Here is a 22544-nt window from a genome sequence, read left to right as displayed (position 1 = left end):
GAGCTGCAGCGCTTGTACTCACCTGGCGGCGGTCCAGGTCTTCGGCAGCATTTCGGCGGCGGGGGGCCCCTTCAATCGCTCCGTGTCTTCAGCAGCACTGAAGGGGCCCCCGCTGCTGAAATGCTGCCGAAGACCCGGAGCAACTGAAGGGTCCCCCACCACCGAAATGCCGCCGAAGGCCCGGACCGCCGCCGGGCCAGGGCTCGCGGGGCCCCTGGGACAAATTGCCCCACTTGCCCCCCCTCCCCCCGGGCAACCCTGACTAGAACTGGAAATTAGCCTGGACACCAAGGTTAATAAAATATTCTTACGCAAACTGACATGGAGGGCCCTGCAAAGTGGATTTAAATGGTCAACAGAACTTTCTTTATGTACAGAGGAGCATTCCACTGGCAAAAAGTTGGTGGAGGACTGGAGCTGACTCCTGCTCCAGCCTTGCTCCCCATCCCCAGCATACCAGGAGGGAAGGGACAGATTGGACACATGGCGGGATGTGGCAGAATGGAATCAATTATACTCAATTCTCCACTGATGTAAAGGTCACTGAGGAACCCAAAGCCAATGGCATTACTTACAGCTATTTCTCTGTAATGTCCACTGGGGCTGGGAGGCATGGGAATAAGGAACCACAGTTGGCTCCTTGATGCTCCCCCATCTCCACTGCATTGAAGTAGAGCAATGAATCTGGCCCAGGATCTTGAATGACCTAAAGGATCAGAACTTTATTTCATGATCATTCAAAAAGACAGCCCCTTCCAAACAACACCCTGTCCTCCAACACCATGCTCACCATTGGCTCAGTACAGGCTCAAAGGAAAGAGTGCCATCTTATGACTCCAGTCACTGGTTTCCCTTCCTGCATCCCTTCGCTGTTGCCCTGATTACAAAACTGTGTAAATGACTTTGGAATGGAGAGTGTAACAGAAAAGTTATAAAGAAGTCCACTGTGGTTCCAAAATGTAAAGAATTCAAGATTTCCTTAGAAATACTTCAGTAATGAAAGCAGAGCTGTTCCTTTCATCTGACTTTATGTGTGCACTTTTTTCTCATAGGGATAGTAGTAAATCTAGTAAAGCTATTCTAGTTTTATTTACTTCCCTATGGTGCAAGAGCTGTCAGCATGATTCTCCACCCCCACCCAGCAATGCAGATAAATTACTGAACTACACCTAACCCTATCAAATGGAGTTTTTCTAAGGGGGAAAAAGTGTTGGGCTGTGGTCAATGTGCAATTGTATATCATATGCTATTTTTTATTATGATCCTAATCCAGCAAAACACTTCAGCAGGTGCCTAATTTTAAGTATATGAAGAGTACCATTTAGTTTGATTTTAATGCGGTTAACCTTGTGTTAATGTCAGGCACATAGTCTCCAATTTTGTTGATATATGAAAACAAGTTTGGAATTCTAACTCTGTAAATTTCCTTTCACAAACAAGGTGGATGCCCATGGAAACATTTTGCTAACATCTCTTGAAATTCACAACGAAGTGGCAAGCCATGAGGTTACAACCAGCGTTACTGATGCTAGGAATTCAACAATATCCTTTGACAACTCAGGAATCCAGTACAGAAAACAAAGCGCACATCGGGAAAGCTTTGGAAGGCGTACAATGGACAGAACAGTGCCCCACAGCAAAAAGAGCCATTTACGGAGGAGGTCTTCACAGCTAAAAATAAAAATCCCTGATCTAACGGATGTGAATGCCATAGACAGATGGTCGCGGGTGGTGTTTCCATTCACATTTTCTCTTTTCAACTTAATTTATTGGTTATATTATGTTAACTGAGTGACTGTACTTTTCTAAAAGACTTCAATAATAATACATGAGATATTGCTCGGCCTGTCAAGTTTATATATATATATATATATATGTATAATATGAACTTTTATTATATATAAAATACACATGTATGTGTGTATACATATATTGTGGAAGTATGTGTATATATAGACACGTGCACAGAAGTGTACTCTGTATATATATACATGCACGCACACACACACGTATACATATTCTGAGGGTTATGGACAATTCAGTATAGAATGCACATCAAAGAACTTTTTTAAATTGAAAGACAGGTGTCCTCAAAACAGTAAGCCTTGAGAAAATTGAGTATTGTATAATCTCACTTTGACTGTCATAGAAATTTTTAAATAGTTGTAATCATATATCAAGTCAGTATTCGTAAACATTGATTGTAAAAGCTGACATACACGTTGAACATAAACCGACACCTTTCCATTGGTAAGTTTAAAATGTCATTTGTATTGCATATCAATGTTACTTTTATCAAGCCAAATTCATTTTCCTTTGCTAACAGTTCTAGTTTTTATATGTTGTAATAGATCTTTTTCCTGTCAATTTTCCAGTGATCGCTTGCTTTCTCTTTTGCAGTAAGTAAGCCTAATCATAGGATGAGTGTTGCTTTAGTGTTTTGGAGAAATTCATAATGTTTCCAAACATCCATCTTAAATACCCATCAGCAATGAAAGGAATTTTTTGTAAGTACTAAAATGTACAGTGCAATTTTTTCACTTGGACTGGTTCCAGCTAATATGTCATTCTGAAAAACAAGCACATTTTTAGTGTAATTTAGCTAAGAATTCAATCACTGCCAATGTGTTCTGCATCTGCTATAGATTTTAAAGGTCATTATTCTAGTGAAAGCATAAAGACATCTCAGGTTATTTGCTAATTCAACATGAAACCATCAAGCTATATTCTTTATTAAACATGCATTCACATGATCAAACATTCTTATAACATTGTATGTTAATGTAAAATATATTTGCATAATATGCATATATATGTATATTTTATCAAGATTTTTCTTTTTGTGCTTGCTATTGTGACTGCATGCTATGTCATATTTTTGTTTCTGTGATGTTACAACTTTTTATTATCTAGACTTAAGCAAATAGAGCATTTCTAATATTTCAATAACAGCATTTTCATATTTTATTTTGTACATATAGCATATATACGTAAATTCATACAGCTAGTATGTTCCAATCACAGATCATACCATAAATGATAGCAAACAACAGGTCTTGTTTCAGCATTAAACAGATTCAGGCATTTTCTTTATGCAAATGTGGCCACTTTTGTTTTCATTCCAATTCATTCCTTCATCAGTATCCAGACTTTTTCACTCTTGTAGGTTCTAGTAGTAAAGATACACCAGTTTCGGAGCTTTAAACTTAATTTACTATTTAACAGAACTAGATCTTTCTAAGGGAAAAAATGATATATTTTTTGTAAACACTGTTTTTATCACGTACATCCATAAATAGAACCAAGTACAGTAGTAGACATAGATCGAAAAAAGAAGTTAAGGGTTGGGTCCTGCCAGCTCTCTGCCTACAGAATTCCTATTGATGTAATAGAAACTTGGCAGGTGTTGTTTCTAGTCTGGAGTGCTACTGACAGGCATTAGTGGAGGGGAAATGGGTGGATATGCAACTGCCAAGTAAGCAAGATAAGATGAACCTAAAAAGTTTGCCTTTGATCTAAAATATCCTGTTTTCAAAATATCTGACTTGTTTGTAAGTACAAGTAAGTGATATTTATGCTGCTGCAGTGTAAGTTCTTCATTCCCATTTTAATCTGTTCCAAGGTACATAATTCTTCTGTAAAACTTAGTTCTGAGCTGAAGCTCAACATACAAACTCAGGCTGCAAGATCTGAGTCAAAGTCTGATTCTTGGGCGGATCGGTTTGCAATAATATGCTCTCCCATACAAGTAGGTTGTGGCAAAGCTGCAATTTAATCCTCAGTTGCTACTCACATGAGTATAGTTAGACACATGCACAAGAGATTCTGGGATCAGGGCCTTAGTGCTCATACATTTTTGGTTACAGTGGGTTTAGACAGAGTGCCTGTTCCTGTCGTATTTAAACACAGATAAGCTTTGTCAACAACATAGGTCGAAGAGCTTCAAAGCCAAAAAAATCCAATTTTTTAAAATTCCCCAATACAAATTTGCATTCTGGAGCATGACATATTTTGAGCTTTCTAATAACTCATACATTTGCAAATTGACAATTAAAGAGAATATTTGCAAAACTGGCATCATTACAAACATTTAAACAATTTTGAAACTAAAAGTACACATTTAAAAGGGATTTTTAATCCTAAAACTACATTTATGTGAACATTCTGATTAACAAAAACAAAAATAAAAAACAATTTATAACTTTCCATAACTTTTTTTAGAAAAAATTATACCTCTAAACCTATCTTTGAGCAAGCCTTACAAGTAATGCTCTGCACAGCTGTGCTGAATCATTGGGTTAAATTCCTTCTTCTCTGGGCCCAGATGTGCAAGGTGTTGAACACAATACTGCCAAATCTCATTATTTTATTATAAGTCACTGTATATTTTCTTAAAATCCCAGACCCTGGAGTCATGTGATCATGCAAGATTCAGCTTTCATTTAAAAAAATACTAAGTTTGTAGCTCTCATGATTGTGTGGAAATACTTTAAAATTTGACTCCTACAGGATCAAAATACAGAAGACAAATAAAAAGAATTCCAAATTATTATTGTTTTAAAATCTCATGAATTGTAGGCCAATTTGTAAGCCATTTTGAGGGGGGCCTGACTCACAATATTTGAACACATGCGACTTGCATCTCTGGGAGGTGTAAGCTCCTCAACTCTCACTGAAGTTAATGGCAGTTGAGGTTGGTCAGACCCTCATTTGATCATCCTGTTGCTTCCAGGCAAGCAAGCGAGGCCTTCCATTGGTTAACAACAACCCTTCTAGTCATTTAGGGCCCAACAGACATCTATTGAAGTCAATGGTGGTCTTTTAACTGACATCAATTTAATCTGACATCAGTCGGATTAAGCTCTTGGAGCTAGATTGCAACCTGAGAATCTGCTGTGAGGCAGAGGCTGTGCATATCTACGCTAATCCAGGAACAGACTAGAGAACAATTTGGGTCTCAGAGAATCACAATTCACTTACTCCCCTGCTTCCTCCTTACTCGGTTGTGGGGAGAGTAAGTTAGGCACCCCTTTTTGTGGAGCAGTTTATTCCTCCATCTATTTAAAATATATAAGTGAATATTTTAAGTGCTCCACAGGATTTTGTCTGCATGAGTCTAGCTGAATTCCACGGGGGACACACATTTCAAACCTTAAAACCTTAGGCCAATCTGATAAAAGCCAGGAAACTCTAAATTAAGGCTAACACTCCATCCTGACACCATTGTGCCTTTTGTCCATCTTCCCTCATCTCCAACCTCACCCCTCACAGGCACGCGCACACACATCCCGTGCACCCCCTCCCCCCCACACACACACCATATGTTAAGAACAGTGTTTGTCTTAACTTTAAATTTTCTGGCTTGTGTGAGTGTCTTCCAGAATGTTATTTAACTATAGGTGATTTTAAACTAACACTAATTATTCTAACCCAGCTACACCAGAGTAATGTATTTGGTAGCCAGTTAAACCTTTTCTAATTCACAGTGTAACCAAACAGTCATTTCCTCATCATTCATTCAATAAAGGCATAGAGGAAACTAGGATTATCCTGTGTCGTAGCCCAAAGGTTCAATACGTAGAAATATTATGGTGGTTAATTTTAAGTTGATTTCATCCCATTGTCAAAGTAAACTAAAACCCAGTCTTTTGTGCTTAGGGCACATTTATGTGTTTTTGGTATTTTTCAGTTGTGGAAAAAACTAGAACAGCGAAAACTGAACGATGATGAGATGCTATATGAACATGTTGATGAATGAATACTCAATCATTAAAAAGGGACGTAAAGATTAATCACTTCTCTTTTACTTGGTGGGGAATAAAGCATATTTGGTGAATTTATGTTTATTCTGATTTTACATGTCCCTGATGTTTAGTCAGATATTTTTTAAATAAAAATTGAGCAGAAAATGATTTCCCCAGTTGACATGAAAGTAAAAATAAATGCTTCTTCACTTGGAATCAACTATACCCTCAAGTGTTTTCTACAGCATAATGAGAGGAATGTAAAGTTACATCCACTTTAACTTCAAGAAATACTTTGTGGCATACCCAGGCTTGGGAAGGAAGGGCATAGTCTGGTGCGAGCCATCTTCACTTCCTGCTGAAGACTGCATGATCTTCCTCCACTTCATGCTTCTACCAGCCCAGGAAGCAAAAGAGAATGTGAGATCTGAATAAGACAGTGCCCGTTACTGACAACAGCATTCTGTACACTGTCTCCATAAATCAAATCATAGATTTTTTTTAAAATCAAACATTTAAATGTAGTGATTGTTCCAAGAGTACTAATTGTAATCAATATATTTTTATTATTAACATAAAAATTGGTTTAGAGGACACAGAGTTCTGAAGGATTCCAGTAGATTTAAATAGAAGTAATCTACATAACAGTTACAAGGAAGATAAAAACCAAGAGAAAGAAGGATATTCAGAATGAAGACTGGCTCAAGGTCCTCAAGTCCTGGATCTCTGGGAAAAGATAACAGTGTTCAGAACAGACCATCTTCCTCCTATTTGAATCTTGAAGCAACTAATGATTTGTGTCATAACCTAAACGATAATTAAAAGTATTAGACTCTGTGGGCCTTATCCAAAACTCAGTGAAATCAATGAAAAGATTCCCATTGATTTCAAAAGGTTGTGAATCAGTTTGACACACAGGGAGTTTTTCCAGAATAGCTATTCCTGATTAACTCTATGTACAGATGCTTTTAATCTAGAAAGAGCAAGCATTATTCTGAATTAGTTTAATTCATTGGATTAAACTAATTTAGAATAAGGAACTCTTATTCCAGAGTAAGTACGTTTACACTTGGAGTTACTGAGGAATAGTTAGACTGGCTTAAATCCACACCCTATCTTCTTCCAGATTTACTTAGAGTAGCTGTCCCCTACTCAATTATAGATCATGCTAATTTCACACATATTTGGGATCTTGTAAAGAATTACTGAAATGCACATTTTAGCATTTTGAGTGTGAGAATTTCTGGTTAAATGTGTCTTCAAGTGTATTCATTTTGAACATACTGTACAGCTAGATATATCTGGTAGATATCTATTAAACCCTTACAGCCACATCTAATAATTGTTAAGGGAATTGAACTCCCATTGCAAGTGAATGGGTGTTTTGCCTAAAATGAATAAGGCCATTTGTTTGCATAGCATTTCAGGGTGGTTAGTTTGCCTGCTGCAAATGAAAAACAAATTTTGTGTCTAACTATCTCCATAGAAAAATAAACTAATAGAAAAAATAAAGCATGCAGCTGAAAAGTAAGTCTAAGAAGAAAAAGAGCCCTCACACTTGTTTATTTTTTTTATTTTATGGAATAAAGGCAGCAATGCTTACAGTTGCCTTCAAACTCTCTCTAAACGTATAGGGCTTAAATTGTCAAAATGACTAGTGGCTATGGATGCCTCAATTTTTAAGTGCTTTCCTTGAGACACCATATTTTTAGAAAAGCTGAGCACCAAGCTTCTCAAACTGGGCCCAAAAAATCCCTACTTACTTTTGAAAATGTAGGCCCAGGTGTGCTGAAGACATAGTGATATGTAGAGAATCTATTGTGAAACAAATCACTAAAATGAACTGCAAGTTTGAACTATTCATGGTTAAACTAAAAATGCTAAATTCCAACAATTACTTACTCCACTGCAAAGAAAATATTAGAGAGGAATGTATTTGGATGACTAATCTAACATTTGTAATGTGCTTTTATAGAATGGCTCTGTCCTGACACTGCAGCATAATTTACATTGCAGTACATCCTCTCCCTTGGCATCACGACAGACGTAAAGCTTGATTGCTCAGATTTAACTCCACACACTAGCATTTCAGATAGTACCTATCCAAGCCAAAATAAAATGCGAGGGGTGAAGCAGTCACCATGCTACAGGCAAACACTGGCTGTACTTGTCTGTCCATGACATCATAACAATCTTCAGGTTATTCATGTTAATTTCAGGGTTAATGTATTTTGTTTTATAAATTAACCATTTGGTGATAATAGGACTGGTGCTCCTCTCATTGCTGGCGCTGCATTTTATACGTACATATTGATTTTGGGGGAATCCTAGGGCTTGTCTACATAGTGGGGCTAATGCAATCGGGGGGGGGGTGGATTTCTTAACATACTTATATGATGCACATCAGTTGGTCCATGCAGACCCTGCTGAAGTTCACTAAAGGTTCCCTACTGCTTCAAGGAGCATTACATTAAAACACACCAGCAGATTCTATATGGACCAATTAATGGCCAACCTGCTAGAGTGCTTTAGAAATCACACCCCATAGAGCATGTTACTCCACTATAAAGACAAGTCTCTAGCACCAAATGGTGTTTACCGCTCAGTTCACTCGGCCACTCTGCACATCTTCTGTATTTTACATCCACATTGCAGGTAGGTGTTTCTGCACCACTGAACCAGTTTGTAAACAGATACCTAACTTATCTGTGGGCTCAAGCCTACGAACACTTGCTACCGAGTAAAGTGGTTACTAGGGCTGAGCAAATAATTGATTTTTTTTAGTTCAGCAGCTGAACTTAAAAATCTGAAAAAATCAGTTTGTTTCAATCTGAAACTGATTTTTTTTTCTCACTGAAACAACTGAGAAAAAAATTGTGCAGCTTGATGAAAACATTCTGAACCTCATTTCCAAATGCTGATTTGAAAAATTTTTCAGTGAGATATTGATTTGAATTGACAATTCTTTTCTAAATGGTTTGTTTTGAAAATGTCTTTATCTTTCTATGTAAAATAGAGTTAAACTTTATAACGATTCCTGAACGTGTTTTTATAGTAGTTTCCTATGTTTCCAAATCAGATGCCCGCTCTAAAGCCCAGATTCAGCCAAGCACGTCAGCATGTGCTTAATTTTAAGCATGTGAGTGGTCCAACTCAGGTCAATGGGATTACTCACATACTCAAAGTTAACCACACGCTTACATGGTTGACTGAGTCAGGGCCCGAGTGAGAAATCAGTTCAGTTAGAATATCAATTTTGGACCCCAAAACAAAGAACTTTGGCTTTAATCCTTAATTTGCTGCAAAAATAGCTTCCAAAGAAGCTTTGTGGAGGTGTAATAGAAAGAACTTTAAAAATATCTAGTGCTTCTTCAAGGCACACTGTTTCCAACGCTGCAGCTGCTGATGTTTACTGGGAGTGTGACAATAAATAAGCAAAGATTTCCTCCCAATGGCCTGAAAGGCAGCCAGATCACTCCATCTGGGGGTTCCCCAGAATTAGTTATGCTGTAGCAACAGTACTCCATGCCCACTACCAGTGATTGGATTTACCCCCCAAAAATAGAAATAACTCAGGCTGCCTTGCATAGGTGCTGGAACTAGGGGTGCTGAGGTTTCTGCTGCACCCCAGGGCTTGAAAAGGTTTCCATCATATACAGGGTTAACAGTTTGGTTCAATGGTTCTCAGCACCCCCACTATACACATTGTTAAGGCGCCTCTGTTGCCTTGAGATGGCCAAACTGATGCTGGTTTGATCTGCAGCATTTTGTATACATTAGATCCAATGCTAATAAAACACAGCATGTAGAAGATACAATACGATGTGCGCCACAGCTCTGTTCTGCTCACCTTTCCTTCCCTTTGCAGCATCTGGGATGGTAAAGCAAGATAAGTTGATTGCAGCTCTATGACAGTAGAATACATGCGTACAGCACTGGCTTGGTGTTCATTGTCGTGTTGGTTGCTATGAAATCACCTTTTATTACGTTTTGAGATTGGAACGCCTGGATACGAGTTTATGTCCCTGCCATTTTCACAATACGAGATTCATTCTAAAATCATAAAGAAAAAGAGAGCATTTCTGAAAGACCATTACCCCTGTACAATATGCACCCTATAAAAATAAGGAGCAACCACAGGGAAGAGTTTACAAAAAAAAGTGTGATTTTTGAGAAATGTTTTCCCATATCCCCATAAAATTGGCACTTTTGACTTTACCTGATAATTATTATACAATAGTTTTATAACATTTATGTTATTGCAACATTTCATAGTTTTCCCCATCACCACCTTCAAACAGAAATATGTACTTATTTTCTAGCAATAAAACACAATAGCCCATCTTCAGCTCAGATATCAAACTGCACATTGCATGGTTAGTGAAACAACCACACAAGTAACAGCAACCTTTTACTCAATGGAGCATAAATTTCAAAATACTATGTAACTGGTTACACTCAGGGGTGAGCTGCAGACGGTTCGCAACGGTTCGCACGAACCGTTTGCTAAAATTAGACGCCGGACAGAGAACCGGATGCTAAAGAGCCAGGCAGGTAGGAGAACAACTCTGGTCTGCTGGCCGGATGTGTCCAGCAGGACCGCCCTGTCTCCCACCTGAGCAGCTCCCAGGATTCCCTGCCCTCTACCCCCCGCAGAGCCGCATGGTGGTCAGCGCGCCGCCAGCTCAGCTGAGCTCCAGTTTCATGCTGATGATTTGAGCGGCCGCCAAAAGGTAAGAGGGGACTGGGTGCTTCAGGGTCGCCGGGGGCAAGTGGGGCAATTTGCCCCGGGCCCTGCAGGGGCCCCCTGCCCCATGAGGATGCCCCCCGGCCCCCCTCCCCCCGCAGAGCCGCAGTGACCAGCTGCAGCTTTGTCCTGCTGCTTTGAGCGGCTGCCAAGGTAAGGGGGGAGCTGGGAGCTCCAGGGCCACCTGGGGGCAAGTGGGGCAATTTGCCCCAGTCCCTGCAGGGGCCCCCTGTCCCACGAGGATGCCCCCCTGCCCCCTCCCCCCGCAGAGGCCAGCTGCAGGCAGCTGGGCAGCTCAGCGGAGCTCCAGCTTGTCTTGCTGCTTTGAGCGGCTGGCAAAGGGGGGGCTGCGAGCTCCAGGGTCGCCCGGGGGGCAAGTGGGACAATTTGCCCCAGGCTCTGCAGGGGCCCCCTGCCCCACGAGGATGCCCCCCCACCCCCGCCCCCCGAAGAGCCGCAGTGGCAAGCCGCAGGCAGCTGGGAAGCTCAGTGGAGCTCCAGCTTGTCCTGCAGCTTTGAGCGGCCACCAAAGTAAGGGGGGGCTGCGAGATTCGGGGCCCACCTGGGGTGGGGAGAGTGAGTGGGGCAATTTGCCCCAGGCCCTATAGGGGCCCGCTGCCCCATGAGGATGTCCCCCCCCTTGACTCCACCTTCCCCCATCCAACCCCCGGCTCAGAGCATTGTGCATTTTTTAGTTAGGGGAGTGCTGTAGTGGGGACCACCTGTGTTTAGTGTGTGTGCCAGACAGAGCTGTGTGTTGTAACTTAAGTAGTTCACATGTAATATTTTAAAATACAAGAAAAGGCATTTAATTCTTTATTATTGTTTGCTTACTCATACATCTTTATATATTTTTTCTTTTCAAATGTATTTTAAATTCATGTAATAAAGCAATACTTTGTTTCTATTGTAATAAACTTTATAAAAATGTTTTTTTATTCTTAAGTATGACTTCCAATGATTCAATGCATTGCCATTTCTTATGGAGAAAAGGTACAAAAATACATACTGTGGATGAACATCCCTTAAATCAGAACTTTTTATAGGGAACCCGTTGTTAAATCAGAACTTTTTATAGGGAACCGGTTGTTAAGATTTTGGCAGCTCATCACTGGGTTACACTGCAGAGTGTTCTTGGTTTGTAATAATGGTTTGGATTTTATATATGTTACTTAACACAATACACTTCTATGCATCTCATTTGCCTCTACAATATACATTTTCATTGAGCAAAGATTGGTATAATTTCCTAATGACCTCAGTGAGGGTGAATTTCTCTTTATCATTGTTTCTTGCAAACGTGTAAAATTCCAAATGCAGATGACAGTTTTAACATTCACAAAGATGTAATTTTAATTAGCAAGTTGATTACTCAATCTGAAAAGCCAGATGCCTAAATATCTTGAAAGGTTGAGTAGAACAAATCCTGCTAGTTCGTCTGTTTCAATGTTAGAGGCATTTGTTGAATGGGAAAGTGATTTTAAAAATATTTAATTATTTTGAATATCAAGGGCTTTATTTTCTTTTATTCACACTAAGGTACCTTTGCAACATTCTTATACTGTATTAAGGGTCTTAATATAAATGAGAATCAGATCCCAAGGATTTAGGAATTGGAACTGAGGTACCTAAAAATATGTAATTTTCCTCAGATAGAATATAGCTAAGAATGACTCAAGCTACATAAAGATTTGCTATCTTTTCCCCACATCTTCCATGGTAAATGACATTTTATTATTAGGATATTCAGATAAAACACCATGAACTTCACCTCTGACAGCAGAAAATTTGTCAATATTCTTTGCTTTTATTTCTGCAATTTACAAATCCATGTTCCAAAGAAAATCAGCTGTCATAAAATCATATTATTTTGTACGCACTCCTCATACATGGTGGCTTGTCAAAAATGTTATCTATTGAGTAGAGTGTGAAAAAATGTCTACTGATCATTAATTTAACCAGCTAGAGGATTGAACCAAATGATTTCTATAAAAGACAGGATCCATATCTCATTAAAGCCAATAGCAAGACTCCCTTTGATTTCAATGCATTTTGATTAAGACCTAGAGTTAATGTCACCTAGGCTTGATATCAGTTTCCTTCATTAACAATGTAGCTCTCAGTCTTTTGCATAAGGTTAGTGATTTAAACAGTTCTTAAAATATTGTATGAGTCACAGATTCAGCACAGGTGTGCACAGCATCAGGTCAATACAGAGCAGAGGTTTAAAATCAGAAATTCTGCTAGGCTTGAGGGAAAGAAATGCTTGTGATTTGGGATTCATTAAATATGCAAGCACTGAATGGGGAACAACTGGCTAGGCAGTAATCACACTGGCCCACATGACATACATTTCCCCTCTTGTTCCTGCAGAGCAAGAACATTCAAGCAACTCTTATACTAGTTCTTTTGATATCAAAGTGACTGCCTTTCTGTTGCTTGTTGAATGGTGGCTGTGACACCTGGAGGAGAGGGTAGCAGCATTTGAGTGGCTAGCCTAGAATGGGTGGTTCGTCCCCACTTCAAAGCCCTACCCATGCCAAGCTCATGTAATGGCATACAATGATGCTGTACTAGCCCATGTTCTGGGATGGATTCCAGGTGGGATATTCCATGGTTCTTAGTGGAGTTCTATGAATTCTTTTGCAGGCTCCCTCTCTGCCCTAATAGGTCTGTGGCAGTGGCATGAGAACAATACTCTATGTAAATAACTTCCAAGCGGAGTTATTCATTAAAGCAGACAGCTGTGAAAGTGAAAGCAAACAGCATTTGGCAGCATGAACTTCTAATGAGAATGTCATTAAGGAATTCAGTTTCCAAACCACAAAGTGATTCATAGCACACTTTCTTGAATGGCATCTGTGTTCAAATGCTATGGGAACATAGCAGAAATGGAGCAGGTAGATTTGGAGTTAAAATGCTGAGCCAGTGTTGGTGGGCAACTGTTTGAGACAGCAGGACCTGTTTAGTTAGACAGATTTCTTCATTCAACTTGAATTGGAACCATTTGATGATCATGTGGAGGTCCTTTATCAGAATGGCACCCATCTTCTTTTCAAATTTGACAGTGAGGGATCACGTTTCAGTCCCATAGGTCAGGATACTGACCACTAAACTTTCATCTCTCTAGTTATCAAGGTGTTTGTGTGGAAGACGCTCTTGATGAAGTGCCCGATTACTGACGACGCTTTTCATTCCCTAAGGCGGTATGGTCATTTGCTCCAAATGCCTCCAACTTCCCTGTGAGAATTGGCTTTGACTTCAACCCAGTGAAAGCAGGATAAAAAAGACTTCCCCCAGACCCCTGAAGACCTAAAGCACAGTGGTTGGATGGTATCAACAGACACCTGCCCCTTACAGGCATTCTACCTCATAATACCTGGTTGAGGACAAAACATCATGGAGGCACACAGTGCGTTCAGTGGCCTGTACACTGTCCAGACAGCATGCAAATTAACTTTGTAGGTGACTTATAGTGAAGAAGAAAGGAGGAGGTAGATAAGAAAATACAGCCCAAGTGATTACCATTGTGGGATAGCAATGGAAGACTAACAGCAGTGGGCTTGATTAGCCTGCATTATCAGTGCAAAATAGGCACGTTGCCAGCCCAGACTGAAGCAAAATCTTAATTTAAACCTACACCTGCCACCATGGTTGCAAACCTGGGTTAGAGATTTTTCTGCGGAGGTGAAAGGGGTGGTTAGGGGCAATGTCCAGGTATAGCTCAGACTAACTCTGCGGTGAAGACATACCCAAGCTACCTCAAATGGAAATATATGGTTCTGGCATGTGTCTGGCTATGCTTTGCCAATAGGCATTTATAGGCACAAGCTCATCATGGCAAGAACTTGGAATTGTTGCTACACTTTCATCCACACAGGACTCTCAGTAGGAGACTGATGACCTGTTAACTTGTCATGAGGCCTGCTGCTATGCCCACCGAATTAAAGGCTGATTATCAATTAGAACAAACAACATCACACGCTTCATTGTTCAGCCATCAACGGGGACCAAATCCTTCCCCCTGAACCAGAGAAGTACAGTGATGGAAAAGGAATCCTCCCTGCCCAAGCCATACAATGGTTGCAATCCTATGACCTGATTTTCAGAGGTTCTGAGCACCCACAAATCCAACTACAGTCAATGGTAGCTGCAGGAGCTGAGCATCTCTGAATATCCAGCCCCTCATGCTCCCTCTGCTGAGGGTTGGGGTGATGGCAAGAGGATAAAAAAAAAACTAGCAGACCTTCTGATCCAGCCCCCCTACAACAGCCCCATCCCTCTTTTGTCTGCTAGGTCCCTGGGAGCATCTATTGAGCTTAGCTTTGTGCCCTACAGGAGCTGCACAAACAAGACCTGGCCTCCTAATTTCATTGCCGGGGTGGACAGAAAAGGAAGCAGAGGTGGGATTTACACCTGTGCTTTCTGATGGCAGGTGGGCTGATCAGAGAAGATCTCCACACTAGATGTCATTTAGAAGAATTAATTTTGAAGGATCCAGTTCAGCATATGCTATGAGAGATAGGCCTTATTGTTATTAACTCATTTGGGAATGAAACAAATGCTCACCTTCTTCTCAGGACTGATTGCATTGACTCATGCTATGTTTATACTTTATTCCGTGACAATGAGATTGCGCATTGCTTTACTGTGTATAAAATAGAGACACCCAGGTCTCGATTCTCATTTACACTCAGGCCCAATTACATTGCTCTGAAAGTGGAAAGGGAACTTAAAGTGAGTGTAAACGAGGGATAGGAAATCACATCAGGTGCAAAGGATGAAGGCCTTGCAGTGTTGCCGGGCATCATGGTACAGAATTTTAGCGAAGCACATTACGAGCACATAAAAAGTTTACAATTTTTGGCAGAATTTCTGTTTAAAATTAAGTGACCTACTTAGTGTGCAACTCTAGCTGACATGTGAAATGCATCTCCTGTTATCTTGAAAAGCCTTTTTAATACTCTTAGCTACAATAAGAAAAACAACCAGTAAATGATCCAGTTCCTGGTGGATGGCGGTGCGCCGCACAAAAGCCACCACCACCACTTGGGCTAACTGGCACCTTCATTGGCATTCCCATCAGCAAGATCACAGCCTGAATGCAAATGGAGACTAAGCTGCTTTCTCATTTCTAGTGGTGATCTGGCCAGATGAGGGCTGTGTTCCTCAGACTCAAAGAATCTTAATCTGCCATCTTTCGCAAGCAGCGATTTCACTGGAATTAGTAAAACTGAGCTTTTCTACGGTCCTACCCTTTCCCAGCACCTCAGTCAGCTTTCCCAAATTAGCAGTGCCTGTCAGTGACAGAGTGTAGATGCTTTCTTTCTGGTGGGCTTGATTTTCTCTTGTTTTTCTTGGCTGTTTTTCTACCTCCTCTTCAAGCATTTAGTCCCTTCCTCTTTATTTGTTCTCATCTCTTCCTTTTATTTTTCTGTTCCTGAACATTGCCTCTGCCATACTCCCCTCCTCCCCATTGTCAGGCCTTTCTCCATCCCTCCTCCAATATCTCTCTTTTCTTATCCCCGCACTCATTTTCGTTCTTCTCCCACGCCTCCATCTTTCCCGTCTCCATGCTTCCTGCCTGTCCTCTTCTGATGTACCTAGACCAGATCATACAGCTGAAGTGTCTCCTACTGTGGTGGAAGAATTACTGCACTTACATTTATAATTGCCCTTCCTCTCACTGATTGACAGAAGAGGCCAAGTCTACTAGGCATTTCACCATAGTACACTGGCAAACTGGCCAATGGATCACTAAGGTTGAGATCCAGTTTTGAATTGCTGAAGAACCCCAGTGGACGGCGTTCCAGGGCTTGGCTCTCATGATGGTTGGTTTTTTAATGTGCCATGACTCCTTCCTTCCTTCCTTCCTATAGCTCAGTTATGGCAGGCTTTGTTATTATGCCAGCACTGACTAAATCACACAGGTGTCTTCACTGGATAGTTAAACACTCTATGAATTATCTTGGTATCTTCATGTTAGTCCATCATGGAGTTGTGAAGCAGGATGTCTGTGTAAACTCTGTTCAGTAAGCACAAGACAGTTTACAGCAGAGGTGGGCAAACTATGGTCCGCGGGCCACATCCGGCCCATGGGACCATCCTGCCCAGCCCCTGCGCTCCCAGCCAGGGAGGCTAGACTCCAGCCCTTCCCCCGCTGTCCCCCCTTGCCTGCAGCCTCAGCTCTCTGAGCCGCCAGCACTCTGGCCCGCCGTTCCTGCCGGGCAGTGCGGCAGCGTGGCTGGCTCCGGCATGGTAAGGGAGCGGATGGTGGAGGTACCCAGGGGGCAGTCAGGGGACAGGGAGCGGTTGGATGGGGTGGAGGTTCTGGGGGGGCAGTCAGGGAATGGGGAACGGGGGGGGGGGCTGGATAGGCGTGGGAGTCCCGGGGGGCCTGTCAGGAGGCGGGAGTGTTGATAGGGGTTGGAGCAGTCAGGGGACAGAGAGAAGGGGGGGTTATATGGGGGTGAGGTACCAGGGTGGCAGTTAGGAGCACTGGGTCCCGGGAGGAGGCTGTCAGGGGACAAGGAGCAGGAGGGGTTGGATGGGTCAGGGATATTGAGAGGATAGTCAGGGGGTAGATAGGGAGCAGGGGCCAGGCTGTTTGGGGAGGCATAGCCTTCCCTACCCGGCCCTCCATATAGTTTTGCAACCCCAATGCGGCCCTCGGGCCAAAAAGTTTGCCCGCCCCTGGTTTACAGTAATTTGGCCCAGGACAGCCTGAAGCACCTTCTTTCACCAGCTCAGCTAAACAGAAAAATTGCTCATAAACATTCTGCTTAACAGCCACCAAGGGAGAAAGAAAGAGTAAAGCAATATGCTTCATTTATAACAAAAGATTGTTTCCTCCAGATGCCCTGCAGGATAGACTTGGCACCAACATCTTCTTTCATACATCTATGGGCACTGATAGGAGCAACTCTTATGGTTATGAGTATCTCTCCAGCGTTCTTAGTACAAGAGCGCAAAGAATCAAAGCCTGCTAGCTCAGGCACCCCTAGGCTGGGCAGAAATACTCTTAGGAGGTTCTCTGCTGATGCAGGTGGATGTTTTTAAGACATGACTGGTGATATTACATACCTCAGCTTTTGATTTTTACAAAGTACTGAGCCTCTGCTCTCTGAAAATCAGGCCTTTTCAGACATGTCAGCTTGGGCATCCAAAAAATAAGACACTTAATTTAGGTCCTAGACTCATAGGCCCATTCCATTAAGTGCTCAACACTGCCAAGGCAGTGTTTACTCTTCTCATCTCTGACTTGCCTCAGTGTGAATTGAGGGCCCTCAGCAACGCATAGGGTCAGACTCCTCAGATTTTACATGGATTAGAACATAAGCCCGGGAACTCGGGGTGTGGCGGGTGCTGCAGCACCCCCAAGTTTTATGCAGGGCCTCCACTCCTCAGCACAGGGCTTGGGTGCCAGCTGCCAGCCCTGCTCCCCGGCCACTGGCCCCGTGCCCAGGACTCCGCTCCCCAGCACTGCGTCTGGGGCTCGGTTGCCAGCCACTGGTTCTGCACCCCACTTCCTGGCAGCTGGCCCTGTGCCCGGGGCCCCACACCTGGGGCCCTACTCCCAGTCCCACACCCAGAGCCCTGCCCTTGGGGCACTGGTCCCACTCCCTGGCCACTAGCCCTGTGCCCCGCACCCAGCCCCCCACTCCCAGAGCTCTGCTCCCGGGGTCCTGGCCACTGGCCCCATGGCCGGGGCTCTGCTAATGGCCCTGCATGTGGGGTCCCAGCTGCAGGCCCTGAGCCCGGGGCTCCACTCCTGGCCCCGCACCCCACCTCCAGCCTTTGCTCCTTTACCCCTGTCCGGGTCCCCCCATCCCAGAGACAGCTGGGGGCAGCTTTCAGCACCCCCACTATTAAAAGGGTTCCAGCACCACTGGATAAGAATGTGGGTCTATTTGGTGTATGCAAAGCACTTTTATTTAAATAAGAGCCTCATGCACACAGATTAACTGTGCTCTGACTGATTAATCATGCACTAATGCAGGGTTTCTCAAACAGGGGTTGCTGCTTCTGTAGGGAAAGCCCCTGGCGGGCTGGGCCGGTGTGTTTACCTGCCCCATCCGCAGGTCTGGCTGATTGTGGCTCCCACTGGCCATGGATCGCTGGCCAATGGGAGCTGCTGGAAGTGGCGTGGGCCGAGGGACGTACTTGCCGCCACTTCCAGCAACTCCTATTGGCCCAGAGCAGCGAACTGTGGCCAGTGGGAGCCACGATTGGACGGACCTGCGGACGGGGCAGGTAAACACACCGGCCCGGCCCGCCAGCGGCTTTCCCTACAGAAGCAGGGCCACCCGGGGAGGGGGGGGAGAGCAAGAGGGGCAATTTGCCCCAGGGCCCGGGCCCCGCAGGGGCCCTCACAAGAGTTTTTTGGGGCCCCTGGAGCAGGGTCCTTCACTCGCTCTGGGGGCCCCAGAAAACTCTGGCAGGGTCCAGGCCCCTGGAGCTTCTTCCACTCCAGGTCTTCAGTGGCAATTCGGCAGCGGGGGGTCCTTCTATTCCGGGACCCATCGCTAAAGTGCCCCAAAGACCCGTGGCAGGGGGTCCTTCCGACCCGGGACCTGCCGCCGAAGTGACAATTCGGCGGCGGGGGCCCCCCGCCGCAGGTCTTCGGGGCACTTTGGTGGCGGGTCCCGGAGCGGAAGGATCCCCCACCGCCGAATTACCGCCGAAGCGGGAGCCCCCCGCTGCCGAAGACCCCAGGCCCCCTGAATCCTCTGGGCGGCCATGTACAGAAGCGGTGACCCCTGTTTGAGAAACCCTGCACTAATGATTTAGAACACAAAAGAAGGAGATAATTGTGATGGAGCTGCTAAGCAGGGGACCGCAACTCCCATCAGCCCCCTCCACACTACACATCCCCTCCCTTCTGGTAGGGTAAGGGGAAAGTCCTGAACTAGGAAGTGGCCAGGCTCTGTTTGGAAGCAGCAGCCACATGGCTAGCCAGGAGCTGCAGAGTAGCTGGATGCAGAAAAAATTCCCCAGAAATCATGTGCAGAGCAGTTTGTGGAACAGGCTGTGACTGCTGGCTGCAGGTCTGTGTAGCACTTACAAGGGAGCAGCAGCAGCTGGGCAGGAAGCCAGTGAGGAGGGGCCCCAATGAGAGACACTAACTGAGCCTAGCCAGGAAACATGCAAATTCCTATTTGCTTTGAATAGAGACTGAACTGGAGAGGCATCCCAGGCGCTAGTCCTGAAGAGTCATAAGAACATAAGAACGGCTGTACCTGATCAGACAAAGGTCCATCTAGCCCAGTACCTGTCTACCAACCGTGGCCAATGCCAGGTGCCCCAGAGGGAGTGAACCTAACAGGCAACGATCAAGTGATCTCTCTCCTACCATCCATCTCCATTCTCTGACAAACAGAGGCTAGGGACACCATTCCTTACCCATCCTGGCTAATAGCCATTTTTGGACTTATGGACTCCATTTATGGAGTCACAGCTGGACTGCCCTAGGGGCCCAAACGAAACTGCTATGGGTCACTTTGCATTGTCACTGTTTAATCGTCTTTACCTTACGCTGTTCCCTGCCTGACACAGTAAAATACCCTTTACCTGAGCCATGTGTCTGTGTGGTTATTGGAACCTGCCAGGGCAAGTGCTTAGCTGCAGTAGCACCTACAGTACTTCCGTCCAAGTTGTGGTACATGTGGCCCGCTACTGGCACCTTAGGGGTTTGGTGTATTCAATTTCTGGGCAGCCTTAGTGTTTACACAGTTAATATAAAGCAACAGGCCAAGCTAAGTTGGGTGGTTGCATAACACAGAAATATATTAGAACTGAACATCAGCCTTGCAAAAATGAAATGAGTTTTATGTGTCAGTCTTATCCATATAGTCCACTTCCCAAGCTCTGAGAGGTGCCGAGTGCCTTCAGCTCCCCTTGGCTTTAGGGAAGCCTCCAAGCCACCCTGTACCCTTTGCTATTGGTACCATTTGCTCTGGTGTAATCCAGCACTGGCACAGCTGGTCAGTATGAAGTCCTTTGACAGAGCTGAGTCAGGAGGTTTGCATTCAGTTAGAAGCCAGGGCTGCAGTCAGTTCAAGTGAACTGTTCCTTACTTCTAGATGAAGTATGTGTATTTGTTACTCCTGGCTTTTCGGGGTCTTCTGCCGATACACAGGTGCTTATAATGGACCCTGAAAAGATGTTGTATTTGAGGTCAGCTGCGCGGCAGAGAGCACTTTTTTATTATTACAGCTTTACAATGTTTGGATTTTAGAAGCCCTAGTTTTACAGTATCAAGGGCAAATCAAACCTTAAAATGGCAGAAGTTGCAAGCAATGCTATATAGTATGGAAGTATGCACATCACTTTCTTACAGGGCAATAGTACCTATCACAGCTGCTGTTGCGGGTTTTTAGAATCTAATTCCTGACATGAAATGCAAATGAGTATAAAATTTGAGACACATTTTAAAAATGCAAATTACATTTTATGCCAAAGACATTTAAATATATTATTTTTCATGGTTCATTATTAGTTTTGGGGGGAAGATCTCCCTGGGATCTGGGTATTCTGTTCTTTAATTTAAACTAATGAGCTAATTTTTCATTCATTTACTTCTTGTTTGGGTACAACGTTCCTTTTGTTGAATGAGTGTTGGAATTTGGCAAGTTCCAAGAATTTGTTGGGTTGGACCATGGTGGTGAGTTTTTGCAATTAGGTGAGTTATTTTTACCTGCAAGTCAAGCAGGATAAGTGGTAATTCCTGGGTTTCTTAAATCCACCTTCAGCCTGATGCAAGTTCCTTATGTCCACATCCAATCCCAGTATGGCCAGCTATGTGTGGGGTCTGGAGATTACTTCTGAGAAACTTTTATTGAGAGTTCAGGTAGGAGGTTTTGTGATACCATTTCAGGGACACGACTCATGTGAATGTGGAAATCTTCCGAGATGATGAGTTTTGTGAACATTATCACCAAGTCATGCAGAAGAAATTCTTCAAGGGGAAATCCCAACTTCTTACAGTTGAAATCTCCAAAAGAAAGGGGAAAGAATCCAATATAAGAAAGAGAGGGGAATAAATTACAAAGAGAAAGTTGGACACAGTTACTTCAGTGGGTTCCATTCTCACAGATTCAGGAAGTTCATTATAACTGACCAGATATGCACCAGAAGATGTTATCATCTCTACCCCAGCCTTAGTCATTATCTCTGGAGTATTGGCCTCCTGAAACACAGCATGGTTTCAGGGTGGGTTTCTGCCCCAAATACAAGCTATATTAATGAATCAGAACTTGTAGTAAGGTGATTGGAGGGCATGACAATAGGGTGAATCAAGTGAGTGGTTTCCTGAATCAGGGTGAGTCATTGGGAGACAGCTGCATCTTACTTAAAATGGTGGCCACAATACAGTATTTAGATTGATTTTTTGATTCCTATTCTATTCTGTACAGGTTTTTGTTTGGCATTTGTCACTGGAGTATCTTACCACCTTCTAGCAGTGCATTAAGCAACATGACTACACATCTGTCACATGTTGTTTGTTCTGTCATCCTCTCCCCAGATGTTGTATACAAGGTCAGAGGAAGAAGCATGAGCAAAGTATTTTTGTTTAAAAAACAAACAAACAAAAAATATATATACTAGTTGCTATGTGTTTATGTTAGAGTAGGCAAGGTTAAAAATGTGCCTTGCACTTGGAGCAGAAAGAGGAGAGTTTTATGGATAGAGGTTTAGTTCTTGTGGAGAGCGCATTCCACAATATCAGACTGCTCCCCGTCCCCAAGAAAGTTCTGTCTCCCACACAAACTAGCTTTATCCTTATTACTGAGAGTTTTGTTGAGCCAGAGGAGCATAGCTGTTGATCATGTTTTTCATCATGGAGTGTTAGCTAGCCCAAGATATCTTGGGCCCAGGCCATGGAGAGCTTTGAAGATAAGGACCGAGACTTAGAACTTGATTCAGATTCTATGGGAAGCCAGTGCGGAGAGTGCAGAGGACAGGTTTGATGTGCATACAAATAGCTGGAAAACTTTGAGGGGGACAGAGATGAGGGGCAAAGAGGGAGACAGACATAAGAATCTGACCCAGAA

At 43.4% G+C, this 22544-nt stretch overlaps 1 protein-coding gene across 4 annotated transcripts in view; it reads left to right on the top strand.

The window, feature by feature from the left end:
- Positions 1–1910, top strand: part of GABRB3 (gamma-aminobutyric acid type A receptor subunit beta3) — a 262321-nt gene extending 260411 nt beyond the window's left edge. For all 4 annotated transcript variants that reach the window (XM_039490494.1, XM_039490501.1, XM_039490520.1 and 1 more), the window contains one exon: positions 1441–1910. In XM_039490494.1, the coding sequence (XP_039346428.1) occupies positions 1441–1791 (351 nt within the window). In that variant the 3' untranslated portion in view covers positions 1792–1910. The remainder of the gene's footprint in view (positions 1–1440) is intronic.
- The last annotated feature ends 20634 nt before the right edge of the window (positions 1911–22544 follow it).

This window comes from Mauremys reevesii, linkage group 1, assembly GCF_016161935.1.
Source record: "Mauremys reevesii isolate NIE-2019 linkage group 1, ASM1616193v1, whole genome shotgun sequence".
NCBI lineage: Eukaryota > Metazoa > Chordata > Testudines > Geoemydidae > Mauremys > Mauremys reevesii.
The sequence above is the reverse complement of the archived record's forward strand: the minus strand, read 5'-3'. Positions and strand labels throughout refer to the sequence as shown.